This window comes from Triticum dicoccoides, chromosome 7B (assembly GCF_002162155.2).
Source record: "Triticum dicoccoides isolate Atlit2015 ecotype Zavitan chromosome 7B, WEW_v2.0, whole genome shotgun sequence".
Taxonomy (NCBI): domain Eukaryota; kingdom Viridiplantae; phylum Streptophyta; class Magnoliopsida; order Poales; family Poaceae; genus Triticum; species Triticum dicoccoides.
In genome coordinates, this window is record NC_041393.1 from 77812574 (window position 1) to 77824788 (window position 12215).

General features: G+C 40.8%; 1 protein-coding gene across 2 annotated transcripts; it reads right to left on the bottom strand.

Moving 5' to 3' along the window:
• Positions 1-2272: 2272 nt before the first annotated feature.
• Positions 2273-11803, bottom strand: LOC119340485 (phosphoinositide phosphatase SAC3-like). 2 transcript variants are annotated; one of them, XM_037612406.1, is made up of 16 exons: positions 11365-11800; positions 9651-9855; positions 9389-9554; positions 8980-9202; positions 8367-8443; positions 8056-8237; positions 7889-7986; positions 6862-6995; positions 6651-6779; positions 6096-6504; positions 5471-5592; positions 5266-5358; positions 4249-4422; positions 3976-4092; positions 3257-3332; positions 2273-2822 (listed from the first exon to the last, which is right to left on the bottom strand). In XM_037612406.1, exons 1-16 carry the CDS (start codon positions 11431-11433, stop codon positions 2736-2738), a joined length of 2361 nt encoding a protein of 786 aa, XP_037468303.1. In that variant the 5' UTR covers positions 11434-11800; the 3' UTR covers positions 2273-2735. The 2 variants fall into 2 exon arrangements, 1 of the variants encoding a protein (XP_037468303.1); XR_005164567.1 differs by lacking the exons at positions 2273-2822; positions 3257-3332; positions 3976-4092 and adding an exon at positions 4710-4827 and having other exon boundaries at positions 4291-4422; positions 11365-11803.
• Between the last annotated feature and the right edge of the window lie 412 nt (positions 11804-12215).

The following is a 12215-nucleotide window of genomic DNA, read 5'->3' on the forward strand; positions in this document are numbered from 1 at the left end:
TGGCCGACTCAACGGACAAAAAGCGGACAAAAACACCATCCATTTGGGTCAGCGCGTTGGAGTTGCTCTAAGGTCGTCTTACCATCATCTTCTCAGGGTAATTCCAAAACAAAATGCTGATGTAAAAAAGGTGGTGAAATTAAATACTCATGATGATGGTAAGACATGGTGTCACGATTGAAAAGAAAGCTAAGCGTCAAGTGATCATCCTTTCGACCCGCCAAAAAAAAGTTATCATGCTTTCACCTAAAGAATGCAACCTTTCTCTTTCTTTCTCTCTCTCTCTCCTCAAATGTCAGGCTTGATATCTCTAAGAGAAGCTCGATGTCCATCTATCAGAGATGCCCCAAGTCCTAACAATTTTGGTGCTGATGTAATATGAATTTCCTAACATACTAACACCATCTCTAGTGTTGCAGGTTTCTCAAAAAATAATCTCTAGTGTTGCAGGAAATTTCCACCGGTTTGATACGTTGGAGAGATTTTGAGTTTGCTGGCGAATTAAAAAAGTACCATGAAATTTTAAGTATTTCATCGATGATCCTGAGCTCATATGCTATCGCATGAACAATGGTTTCAAAAACAACAATATTAAAAAATCTGAAATTTTTGGCATAAAAGATGTTCGAGTATTCTAAGTGTGCAAAATTTCGTTATAAAATACTCCCTCCGTTCACAAATATAGTATGTTTTGGATATTTTAATGTAAATCACGTATGAACTGAAAGGAGTGAACAAACATATTAAAATGCGTCCATATACGTCCAAATCAGAAAAAAGTTAGAACATCTTATAATAATGAACAAAGGGAGTATCAAACAGAGGAGATTTAGGGGGGGAAATATGTCATTTGTCTATGAAGTTGCACTCACCTAGCACATTCAAGCATCTTTGATGCTAGAAAATTCCGGTTTTTTCAAAAACAAAATAGAAGCGTTGTGTCTGGAGTTTCTCTTTTACTTTACCATTTCCATTTTGTTGATGTAGTCCCTTCAGAAAGCCACATTGTCTGACTTCAAACAGGTTGAGCCACCCCTTTGGTGAATGCGCGAGACGAAAGAGGTGTGTCAAACTGCTAAGTACTATCTCAGTATCACAATATAAGACGTTTTTACAGCTTAATTTGAACTGCAAAAATGTCTTGTATTTTGAGGGATTGGGATTCTTGGCAATTTATTAGGAAAACAAATACAGTTTTACACGATATATATTTATTTTTAACAGCAGACGCTCGCATTTCCTTTCGGGTGATACCCCGCAAAACAAAACTTTCCGGTGATGCACTGTTACAGCAGTGGTACTGTCACCACTCCAGTAGATTCAGTCTGGCTAATGATGTGATGAGTCGCTGTCGCTGACGTGCCATCAGATCAGAGACGATGCAAAAAGCTGAGCTGAAAACGGGGGCAGTCCAACACGGCATGATATGGGCGTCGTGGGGTTGCCCGTGGCATCGGATCACATGCCTAAACTAGGGCAGGAAAAGCCATGGCTGGCGTGGCTCATGGGCACGTGAGAGACCTACCAAACCAAAGTGCACCCATGCCGTCGTACTGGCTCTTTGCTCAAGCCACGGGCCAATTATATTTGGAGCGTTATCTGCTTTTTCCATGGCCTTGTGGTCGCAAGCAGTGTCCGGCAACATGGCATGGGCGTGGCGAACCCATCTGCACCTCACCTACAGACATGTTGATTCCTGGAGATCAATGAATTTGGCAGCTCTCCTGCCAACCTTCGAAAAAGACCACTGCAAGCTGAACATGGGAATTTCAGAATATATGTTTTGAATTATGAGTGCCTATTTCTGCCTGGAAGAGAAAACACCATTCACCTTTTAGGTGAGGGTCAATATCCAACCACCATCTGTTTCACACTGTATTTTATTTCCATGATGACACTGCGCCACTATTATCGGATTTATCATTTAAAATAGTTTCAAAATATTGTCAGTTTATAAAGATAACACATAGTAGCATACAAGTTAACAGTGTTGCACTCATGGGCAATACATCGTGCGCCTACAAGCAAAGTGTAACATCAAGCAACAAGATTTTGCTAACTTCATACAACTTTTGATACTTCAATTTCAGCTTAGTAATGTGCAACTGCAGAGATTTTAAAAATAAAGCATACCTTTTAGAAGTTTAACGGGAGGCAATTCAATTGCAGCGCAAATTGGAGAAAGATTACCGCCACACTACAAGCAGGGGCGAGCAGGTTAAACCGAGAAACAAGAAAACAGGGCTGCCATGATAAACAAACCAAACAAACGGAAGAAAAGTATCCCTGATTCCGAGGGACTTAAAAAAATACACAATAGCATCTCCTCTGTTTTGTTGAATACAAGGTACATGTATCAAGATATCCCAGCCTAACGGGTTGAGGGAAAAATGGTGATTTCGAGACCACCTCAACTCAGGGGGGAATGTCAGCAGTTCATATATATTTACACAGTAGAAACACGAGCGATGGTACAACTTTCCAAAGAATAATACACTACCTACATTCTTTCTTTCCTTTAAGAAAAATAAGAACAATCCCTATCTACTCACCCCTAGAAGAAATAGCTGGCCAACAGTAGACGAACAAGATTTTACACTTCGCTAGAGGACTAGTTGGATGGCTGTGACAGTGCGAGATCACAAATCACAGTGATTATGCTAATGGCTTCTCCTCGTGATAGCCTTATAAAGTGTTGGGAGCCATCCTGTAGCTTGACTATACATGATATGATATCAGTACCAAAAAGCCTCTCCCTCATCAACCCATTGCAGGAAATTGTGAGATAACCCTTGAGCGTGTATCTCTGCCAGGTGACCTTCCTGAAAATTTGAAATGAAATGACTAATTGTTGGATGAAATGATATCACCGTGTACATATTTTCTTTTTACCCTAAATGATCACAATGATATTCAGCCAATGCAATCATCATGCTTTGAAGCAAAAAAAAAACAATTTGTAATCAACAAGTACAGGTTCGCAGTTCCAGAAGGAAACAATTCTACTGTTTACCAAGTGAAAGGGGAGAAAAGGTGTTATCCCAGAATGAGGGTTGTTGTCATGTTCTCTTTTGAGTGGATAAATGCTTATGCATGATGAGGGAGCATGAGCTTCGGAACAAGATAAAACGAAAGAGAACATGGCGCTTGTTTCTCAGCTTGGGTCCAGGAAATTAGGGCAGAAGAAAGTTTTGTGAACCATGATTGTAATGCACAAATAGCAAGTAGGATTGTTAGATTGATCAATTGCACTAACCGTTATCCCAGGGGTTACACCACGTGCACCATTATCATTCACATTAGGAGTACTTGCGGCTCTTGATCTGCTCAAACTGTCAAACATAATGTTCAACATAAATATAGTGAGAAGGGCAGAAAAATCTTCTTGATATCAATTTTGAAAGTGCAGTATTAATGAGCAGTTCCATGGTCACGTCACTGCAATTAGGGATAGTAGAACAAATGGGCAAATAAAGCAAGAACGGATTAAAATATTCATCCTAGATCTTGTTCGGTATAAGTATAAAGATGGCATGGCCTGTATGTCCCATACTCTACTGCCTATATAAAACTCTTGCTAACGGAATAAGAGAGAGTGGTTGTGACTATCTCTTCTTAACATATCTCAGTTTGGTGTGTAGTTTCAGTGAGCATTGGATGGACACTTCAACAGACTGATCAGAGAACACATGGCAACAATTACAATATTTTAGGTTGCCTCTTATTTATAGAAATCTGGTACAAACAAAGGATCTAAAGATTGTGTTCAAAGCAACCATTTTTGCAAGCTAACTATTTATTCTTCAATGATAAATGTAGAACAATAGCAACAGAAATAATGGAAAAGCTAGACGAATGATTCTCCACATTTTGTGTGCATGACTGCATGTGTACAAATGCAACAAATAAAAAGCTTGATACATTCAAAGACACAGATAGAGGATCAAAAAGGGAAAGCAGGGCAGTATGAACAACCTTCCATTGTCTGAAGCTGAAAGCCAGTCAAGATCAAGGAAATTTGAATCCCCAGAAAAGTTGCCATAGTCAAGCTCGCAACTGGTATACTTAGTATGAGGCACTGTTGGAGTATACCTGCAGTAGTTTCCAATAGAAAAGAGAGAATCAATACCATAAGTATTAAATGTTAATTTCTGCGAGACACTACATTCGTATACCAAGGCATGCATTGGTATATGCTCTTGATAGAAAATGGAAAGGTGAAGTTCCAGAACCAGAACTCAGACAAACCTTAATTTTGACACAGCATCATGCACCGAACCAGACCGGCAGTTAGGAGGTTGTAGCTCATTTTTGAAATCATCAAATCCTGGTGTTGAAATTCCATTTGGGCCATTGCTGGACATAGAAGTGTTGCTTTTACGAAGAATGCTGCCATCTGATCTTGCCCTTTTTATCAGTTGACTGTGACAAATATACAACTCGGACAATTGATAAGATGGATTTTATTGATTTGCAAAATGCATGTAAGGATAAAATAAAATATAGATAATTCTTTAATGAGGTGGCCCTAAGATCAGTTCGGAAACACTACGGAAAGGTATTTTGTACGGATGTTTTTTACCAGGTTGTACTGTTTTCAACAATAGACAACTCACTCTGTTTCAGGACATCAAATCTAGCGAACCTAATACACAAGGATTCAAGTGTAATACCAAGAACAAAAAGTAACAAAACAGGGAGACGCTGACCTTACAAAAAGGTAAATGAGACGACTAAAAACACATCTTTCTGTCCTAACTTCAAGGGCACAGGTGAAACTAGCTGTATTCACTGGATGGGGTCTTTTGTTTTCTCCTTGGTCGTTAACTGTGGAATGACACAAGACACCTTATATTATCACAATAATGAGATGCCCTATACATTACAAGTTTTACCAGCATCATACTTTTAATTCCAGAATTTAAAAATGATAACCATCAAACTCTGCTGGTCAGAACTTCTGAAGTGAACAATCTAGGGTTGAGTTAGCACCCACTTGTCTAAATTTCTTTCTGGTCCCATATTCTCATGCAAGCACTACTGGCCAGTTCTTGTTAATAGCATTAGTAGCACTGTACTAATTATGCTGTTGCTGTTAGCCAACAAATAAATGCACTTCACGTCTTCACGTATAAGGCCAACACCCACGTGTAACCCAAATTGGGGGTACATTGTTCTAGTAGTTCAATCAAAAGGAAAAGCTTATATCTTGTGGTCTTGTCACATGCATTCAAGAAAACCATCATAACCACCATATAAGTTTACCTTGTTTTGTCATCAAGGACGTTCTCCCCAGCAACAGACTCTGATTCCCAAGGTGCAAATTTTTCCTGCTGCGGTCGGTGGTAACCCAAGAATCTACAATTTTAAGAACGCAAAAACAACAAGTATAACAAACTCAGTACATACTATTTCTTATTAAAAGTATATAAAGGGATGTGCAGTGAACAGTGAGCTTAACCAAACATACAAATTTATTGCTGCCTGTTTGTAAGCATCCATATATGCATTACTGTAGTATCGCTGTAGTGTCCTGAAGAACTCTTGAGACTGAATAGCAAACTTAAGGTGCCCTCTCTTTGCAGAGAATATCTGTACATAAAAGATAAAACCACATGTAGGTTCATCAGATGAGTGCCCAATGAACAGCTGAACATGAAGAAAAATGTAATATTGGACCTTCTGAGGCTCATCAATCAGCATAACTCAGTGAAACGACTGCCTTTTTTTTGTCCTCGAGCTATGAGTCATACCCAACTTAAGCAACAAGTTCTCGTATACGGATTGGATACTAGTCCTCAAAACCAAAATATTTTTTTGTAACTCCACTTAGATCCATGGTTCAATTCATTTTCTTGAAACAAATGCATGGCTATATAGTTATCCTGATATAATTGGTTCACTTTGAAAACTAAACCTAAAATAAAGAGCAAAACTAGATTAACCCTAAAAAAAATTATGCAGTATAATCAAATCTATTTCAATTTTGAGTCTTCCTATTGACGTGAGTGAAGGAACTGCATCTTATCTCACACACTGAAGCAACATACCACAAGTGAAATTACTGAAACAACAAGATTCCATTGTAGGAGTACCTTGTTGTGTGCAGCCGAACCACCATACTGCAAAGCAAGTGTGTCACCCATCCGCTCATAAAAGTGCATCAAATGGTGGGCCAAGGGGGAGTCTAAATCAAGCTCTGGAGATTCTACAGAACCAAGTGCATGAAACTGGTGTCCAAGAGAAGCTAAACCATAGGCAAACTGGGCAACATTTGTGCGGTCCAAACAATCTATACAGTTCGTGCGCAATACACCCTTTTGTAATTTGGGGGGCTTTATTGTTGTAGATCCATTGTTAGTGGCTACATCTTCTGCAATTCCACTAGTGGAGGTATCAGAACTACCACATGTATCTTCTTGGGATATGTCACCATTATTATCGATACAGTCTGTGTTGCCACCGTCATTTTTGTCATCACATCCACGAAAACCACAACCATTCCTAAAAGGTGTGAAACAAAAAATCAGAGATAACACAAACAAAAATGTTTGTCTTTGGATTAAAGCAGTATCCTATTCATGGGGTAAAAGATAACAGACGCTCAAATTAAATGGCAAAGACACCATTACGGAATAAGAATTACTTACAATGGAGCATGTAAATTAAGGGAGCTCCCGGGTGTTTGAGCTGAGGAAACTTGACAATAAAAGAATTCTGTCAAGTTCAAAGCTTCGAATGCCACTTTCATAAGTACTTGGAGGGCATTTGCATTTTTGCTGAAATAAAACTCGCTTCAGTAATGGTCAAAAGCATCTAATAAACCACAACTGGGAGGTGTACAGCACAAAGAATTGATACCTTCGAGTGCTTTTATTAAGATCCCAATGTAAAAACCTCAAATGATTTTCGACTGGTAGACCATTATTTATAATCTTTATTGCTTTGTCAAATTCTTGACGAAGTGTGGATTCCCGCGGTCTCCTCTCGCGTGTCTTGACATAGCAGCAAAAAAGAAGGTGAGAGCATGAGCTTCTAAAGTAACCTTCAACCACATAAGTGAAGGTCTCCAAAACTAACTTCGATCATGCCACTGTTCTGTTAGATGTATCTATTGTAATCTATTTTTGAAACCTCATAAGATTATAATTTTAACAAGGGGATTTTACACATTTGCCATTAGTTCAACTACTAACTTGTGTTCTGCTGTAGCTTTTTTATGAACTACGCACATGTCACTGTTCTGTTAGATGTATCTATGTATATGACACTCTGCTCTTTCTAGATTCAGTTAATGTCCGTTAAACTCTTTTGACTCCATCCTCTCTCCCTCGATGCCCTTACTTCTCTTTTCTTACACCCACAGGTGCTCGAGGACTCGTCGCCACCCCCACACTGATCCTCGCCGGCCCGGTCGGGGAGGCCACTGGTGCTGCCTTGCTCGGGTGTTTACACTACAAAGTACAAACTTGGGTATAATATGCTTGCCTAGAAGCAGCCACATGGGTGGAATACTTACAATGAGTCAGAGTTGGAATAAGAGCACATACTTACTGGTGGGCCTATGGGTATTCCAATCGTTCGACATTGCACTAAACATTGAGAGGATGATGTATGCAAGTAAAGCAGTGTGGAATATGTATAGAGCAGTGTGGAATATGTATAAGTGTAAATACACCTAACGGAACAATGGTATATGCAAGTAAAAGATAGCAGAATGATGTATTTTTCTGAGTCATTTCTACCCGGTCTATTTCACATGGTTGGTCTAAACACCCACGAAGATATTTTTAGTCAAAACTAAAGCAAGTCGACTGTGCGCATTCAAGGATGAAGGCATGAAGCATCCATCAGAAGTCTCACCGCATAATAACAGTGTGGGACTTACCTTAATCAAGTTTAAGATGATGATGGGATCTCCATATCTCCTCCTAAGATTTTCAAAATGAAGCCTGGTTGCTTCATAATTATTGTCCTTCTCATGCACTGAAAGAACAAGCAAATTAAAACAACTGAATGATACTCCATGCAGCAAAGAAGGATTTCAATGCTTACATATGATATCAGGCTTAATAATAAGCTTTGATGTCTCTTGGGACCAGAATAGAGGAATAGAACCCCTGTTCTGCACAACAGAGCTTATTTGCTTAGGTCCAAGTGTATCATCAAAAACAAGTTGCTCAGTCTCGACATCATTTGCTACTCTGCCCTCCTCATTCACACCTCTCCTTAAATACCTGTTCAATACAAGTGGCGAGATCAAGCAATGCAATGGTCCATATTTCCTTTGAATCTCACCCATTCAAATCAGATAACAAACTAACAGGAAAAATATATAAGAATAAAGGGTTTCACAAGTGACAAACCTGGTTCCAGCATAATGCCTCGATCGTCTAGCAATGAGAGTCAACATAGTGTCCTTCCCAGATATTTTGATTTTATCCTTGAATTAATTAAGTCAAATAAAATAATTATACAATTAAGAAAATGATTTCCTAAGAGGCACTTACGAGTAGATGAAGTTATTTAATCATACAGCAAGTGTTCTCTGCTACGTCTACTATAGATAAGTTTTTCTCATAGAACAGAATGAATTCACAATCGATGCATATCTTACAATAGATAAAATATTTGGAAGGGTATAAAGTTTTGCCACATCTTATAACTGTATCTCAATATTTGTAGGCTCTCCTCGTCACTATCATATGATTTTACATTTTTAAGTGTGGAAAGTAAATTTGAAGACAATGGTACTATTACTAGTCTAGCATCAGAAAATAAATAAAAATGCCTTACTAAGTAGTAAAATAAATGAAGAAAATAAGCAGGGAGAAAATTTAATGCGCCAATATCTGTCAGACCATGCAGACACAGTACTTGAGATAAAGGATCCATTTTATGGTTGCAATCTACCGTACACACAAATTCTTGTATTGAATATGACATCACTAAAAGAGATCAACCTCATGGGGTATATACCTGTTTAAAGAAACCATAGACTAACGCAACAGTCCAGCAGGTACTTTCCAGAATGTTACGAACCCCTCGTGTTAGAAATTCATTCCATACAAACATTGTGTCATATAGGTCCCATCCTTTCTGTGGATCATTAAAATTCTTCTGGAGACTTCTCATGATATTGTACGAGTGGCTGAAAAAGAAGTCTTTCCTAAGATCTATTGTCTGCAAGAGCTTCTTGTACCTGCACGCATAGTAAACATCGTTTTATAAGGACACATAAAGTGTTGCATGTGGGTATAGGAAATACATAATTAAATATCAAGAAACAAAAATCAAATGCTTCACAAATAGAAAATATTGTCAGCAATCAAATTTTGTGAACTGATGTGAAGTCTGGGACAATATTGATATATGGGATACAACATACCTGTTCTCATCGTTGGAATTTAGAAGTGTTGGCTTCATTTTGGAATTAGATAACTCGATCATCGCAGTCTTGGTAATTTGGTAAACTGCATGGCCAAATATAGCACCAATTTTTCTCTGCTCGGTGATAATTAACATGTAATAAGGCCCAAGGAACTTAATGAAACCTGTACGGGAAATTTATCATTGATGCATAGTCATAACAAAAAGAACTGCCATCTATTAGCATGGTATCATTATCAGAGAAAGATGGGATAATTTACCAATGATTCCACAACAATTTGTAACAAAATTGAGTCCACCAGTTGACCTATGGTCTTCATCTAGAGTTTTTCGTAGATCAAGATATTCACTGTGTGAGTACATGGTAGAATCCTCATCTATGTTGAGCTCTGATGGCTCCATTCTATCAATCTTGAGTAATCTCCATAATGTTTTGTCAGTGTTAGTTCCGAGAATATAAAATTTCTGCAAAAAAAATAAATCACAGTTTAAGTATGATGAACAACATCAAAAGCAAAGTTACTTGCATCATGTTATATGATGTCAATAAAACTACAACTACCTCTTTTCCAAGATAGATGATGTTTGGAACACGTCCATTCAAACTTGTCATATATCACATTAATGGATTAAAATATACAACAGTTAGGTGCAAATCATACCATAAGGTTTGTCATGAAAAATAGTTGCACAAATTTATCTGTCAATTTTTACAAAAAATAATGGTCAAACATACACGCCGCACAATGGGCAGAGTAAAAAAAAATCCTCTACTTCAGAATAACAAATGTCCAAAGTGTGGGCATTCACACCGGAAACGAGCAAATATCCTGCAAAACCTCAAAATAAATAGTGTTTATTTAGCATTGACTGACTCCCAATTGGCCAACAGTGGTATTTTTGCACCATAGGATCAGAGAACCGGACGGCTCCTCCATTCCGCTAGCTCTACTGCCACGAAGACTGGAGGCGATAAAGCATTTCCTCGAAACCCCCAAGCCTTTGGTGATACATACCCCCAGACCCTAACTCCCCAACTCGCATCACCTTTGCATCAACCTTGCTATGGCTGCGAAACCGCATCCCCTACCCTGCCAGCTCTGACTCTAACCCGTCTCCCCTCCACTCAGCACCACCACATCTACATCGTCGCAGTCTTTGGCACAGGCTAGCCAGACTCGAAGAAAATGGGACAAGAAGAGACGAATTTTTTTTTGGCTATTCAATTGTTGCCAAATTGAAAATAAGTCTACAGTAAGTTAGCAGTTTGGTAGATAAGCAGTAAGAGATCACACAAAAGCAGCAGTGAGTAAATATTGAAAATAAGATTTAGAAACAAAAAGAAAAGGCATAAGGCTCTCGTCCTAGAATTAAAACTCCAACACTAACCTACAAAGCTATTTAGAAACAAAGAAAGCCTCCTCCATTTTGTAACCAGAGATGAACAAAACGCAATAGGAGAAACACAATTCCGTATCTCCCGGCACGGAATGGAACAACACCATCACACAGGCAGCTCTGGAAACTTCATAAGCACCTCTCGCGACAGTCAGCCTGTACCCCCCAACCCCAAGCAAACCAAAATCACGAGCACAGGTCGTGAACGCAATTCCCAATCACAGAAGTGTCACGGAATGATCCCAAGCAAACCCATATCACGAGCAGCTGCAGCTGATTGACATCAGGATCGCAATTCCGAATCTCGGCCTCGGCCGTGGCAGCATGGAGGCCATCCAGATTCCAGGCGAGTCACAACCCGTACCGTCGTCCACAGTCGAAGCCACGCGCGACGGCAGCCCCCTACCGAAACAAACGACCCGGTAGCTCGGCCATTTCCGGAACCACACGCTCGCCCGCCCGCCCGCCCGAAGCTCGCGCGGGGCGGGTCGCGGAATCAAGCATCAGCAAAGCAGGAGGCAACCAGAGGAGGAACGGCGTGGCAGGCAATGTGATTTTGGGGGGCGAGGCGCTCACCGAGTCGGTCTCGTACAGCTCGAAGCTCTCGAGGCAGCTCGCGTCCGCCTCCGCCCCCGCTTGCGCCATGGCGGGCCGAACGAACGGATTTCCCCCGACGCTGGCCGGCTGGGCCTGAACCGCCGCCGCGGGGCAGATCAGAGCCCCGCCGCCCCCCGCAGGGACCCTAAATCCGCGCCGCCCGGCAGCTTGAGGTAGAACATTCCCCCGGGGAGCCCGCGCGGATCACGGCGTCAGCAGCGCCCGCGCGGCAGAATTCAGAGCACGAGGGAGGCTTCCCTTGCCGCGGCGAATGGCCGCGCCCTTGGGGTTGGATCCGAGGAGCTCGCGAGCGGCCTCGGCGCGGTGGCGGGGTGGGGGAAATCTGCTGGGGAGGCGGAGGAGGGAGAGGGAGGTGGTGGTGGTGGTGAGGGAGGCCGTGGAGAGAAGGGAAGAGGAGATGATTATTTTCGCCTGCCCTCCCTCCCTCCCCTCTTTCTTTTCTGTTGGTGCGTTGGAAAAAATCCGTGAGGCGTGGTCAGGTCAGGTCAGGCCAGGCAGGGGGTAGAGGAGGGGCAGAGAGGGTGAGCTGGCCCGGCCTTATTGGGTCCGGTATTCTGGGTTTTTTTTTTAAACCTGTTAGATTATGTCATGTGTATGCTTTTCAATTTTTGTAGTAGAAGCTTCTAGCTGTGGCATTGGGTTGTCTCTAGCTGTTCGAGTTTTATTGTCAGCGTGTTTCTTTATATATATCCCTTAAATGCTGGGGAAAAGCCGTTTGAGACGATGCTTTGGCGGAAGAAAAGCGAGATATTATGAGCCTTTAGGGTGGAGAAAAATGATTCTCTGGCAACATCATAATAAAAATGACA

What these genes read in the sequence shown, in the direction of transcription:
- LOC119340485 (XM_037612406.1), bottom strand. Translation starts at nt 11,433, where the DNA reads ATGGCGCAAGCGGGGGCGGAGGCGGACGCGAGCTGCCTCGAGAGCTTC. An exon ending in AATTCCAACGATGAGAACAG is followed by an intron (nt 9,203 to 9,388) that starts GTATGTTGTATC and finishes CTATGCGTGCAG; the next exon opens with GTACAAGAAGCTCTTGCAGA. An exon ending in CTTAATAAAAGCACTCGAAG is followed by an intron (nt 6,780 to 6,861) that starts GTATCAATTCTT and finishes GTTTTATTTCAG; the next exon opens with CAAAAATGCAAATGCCCTCC.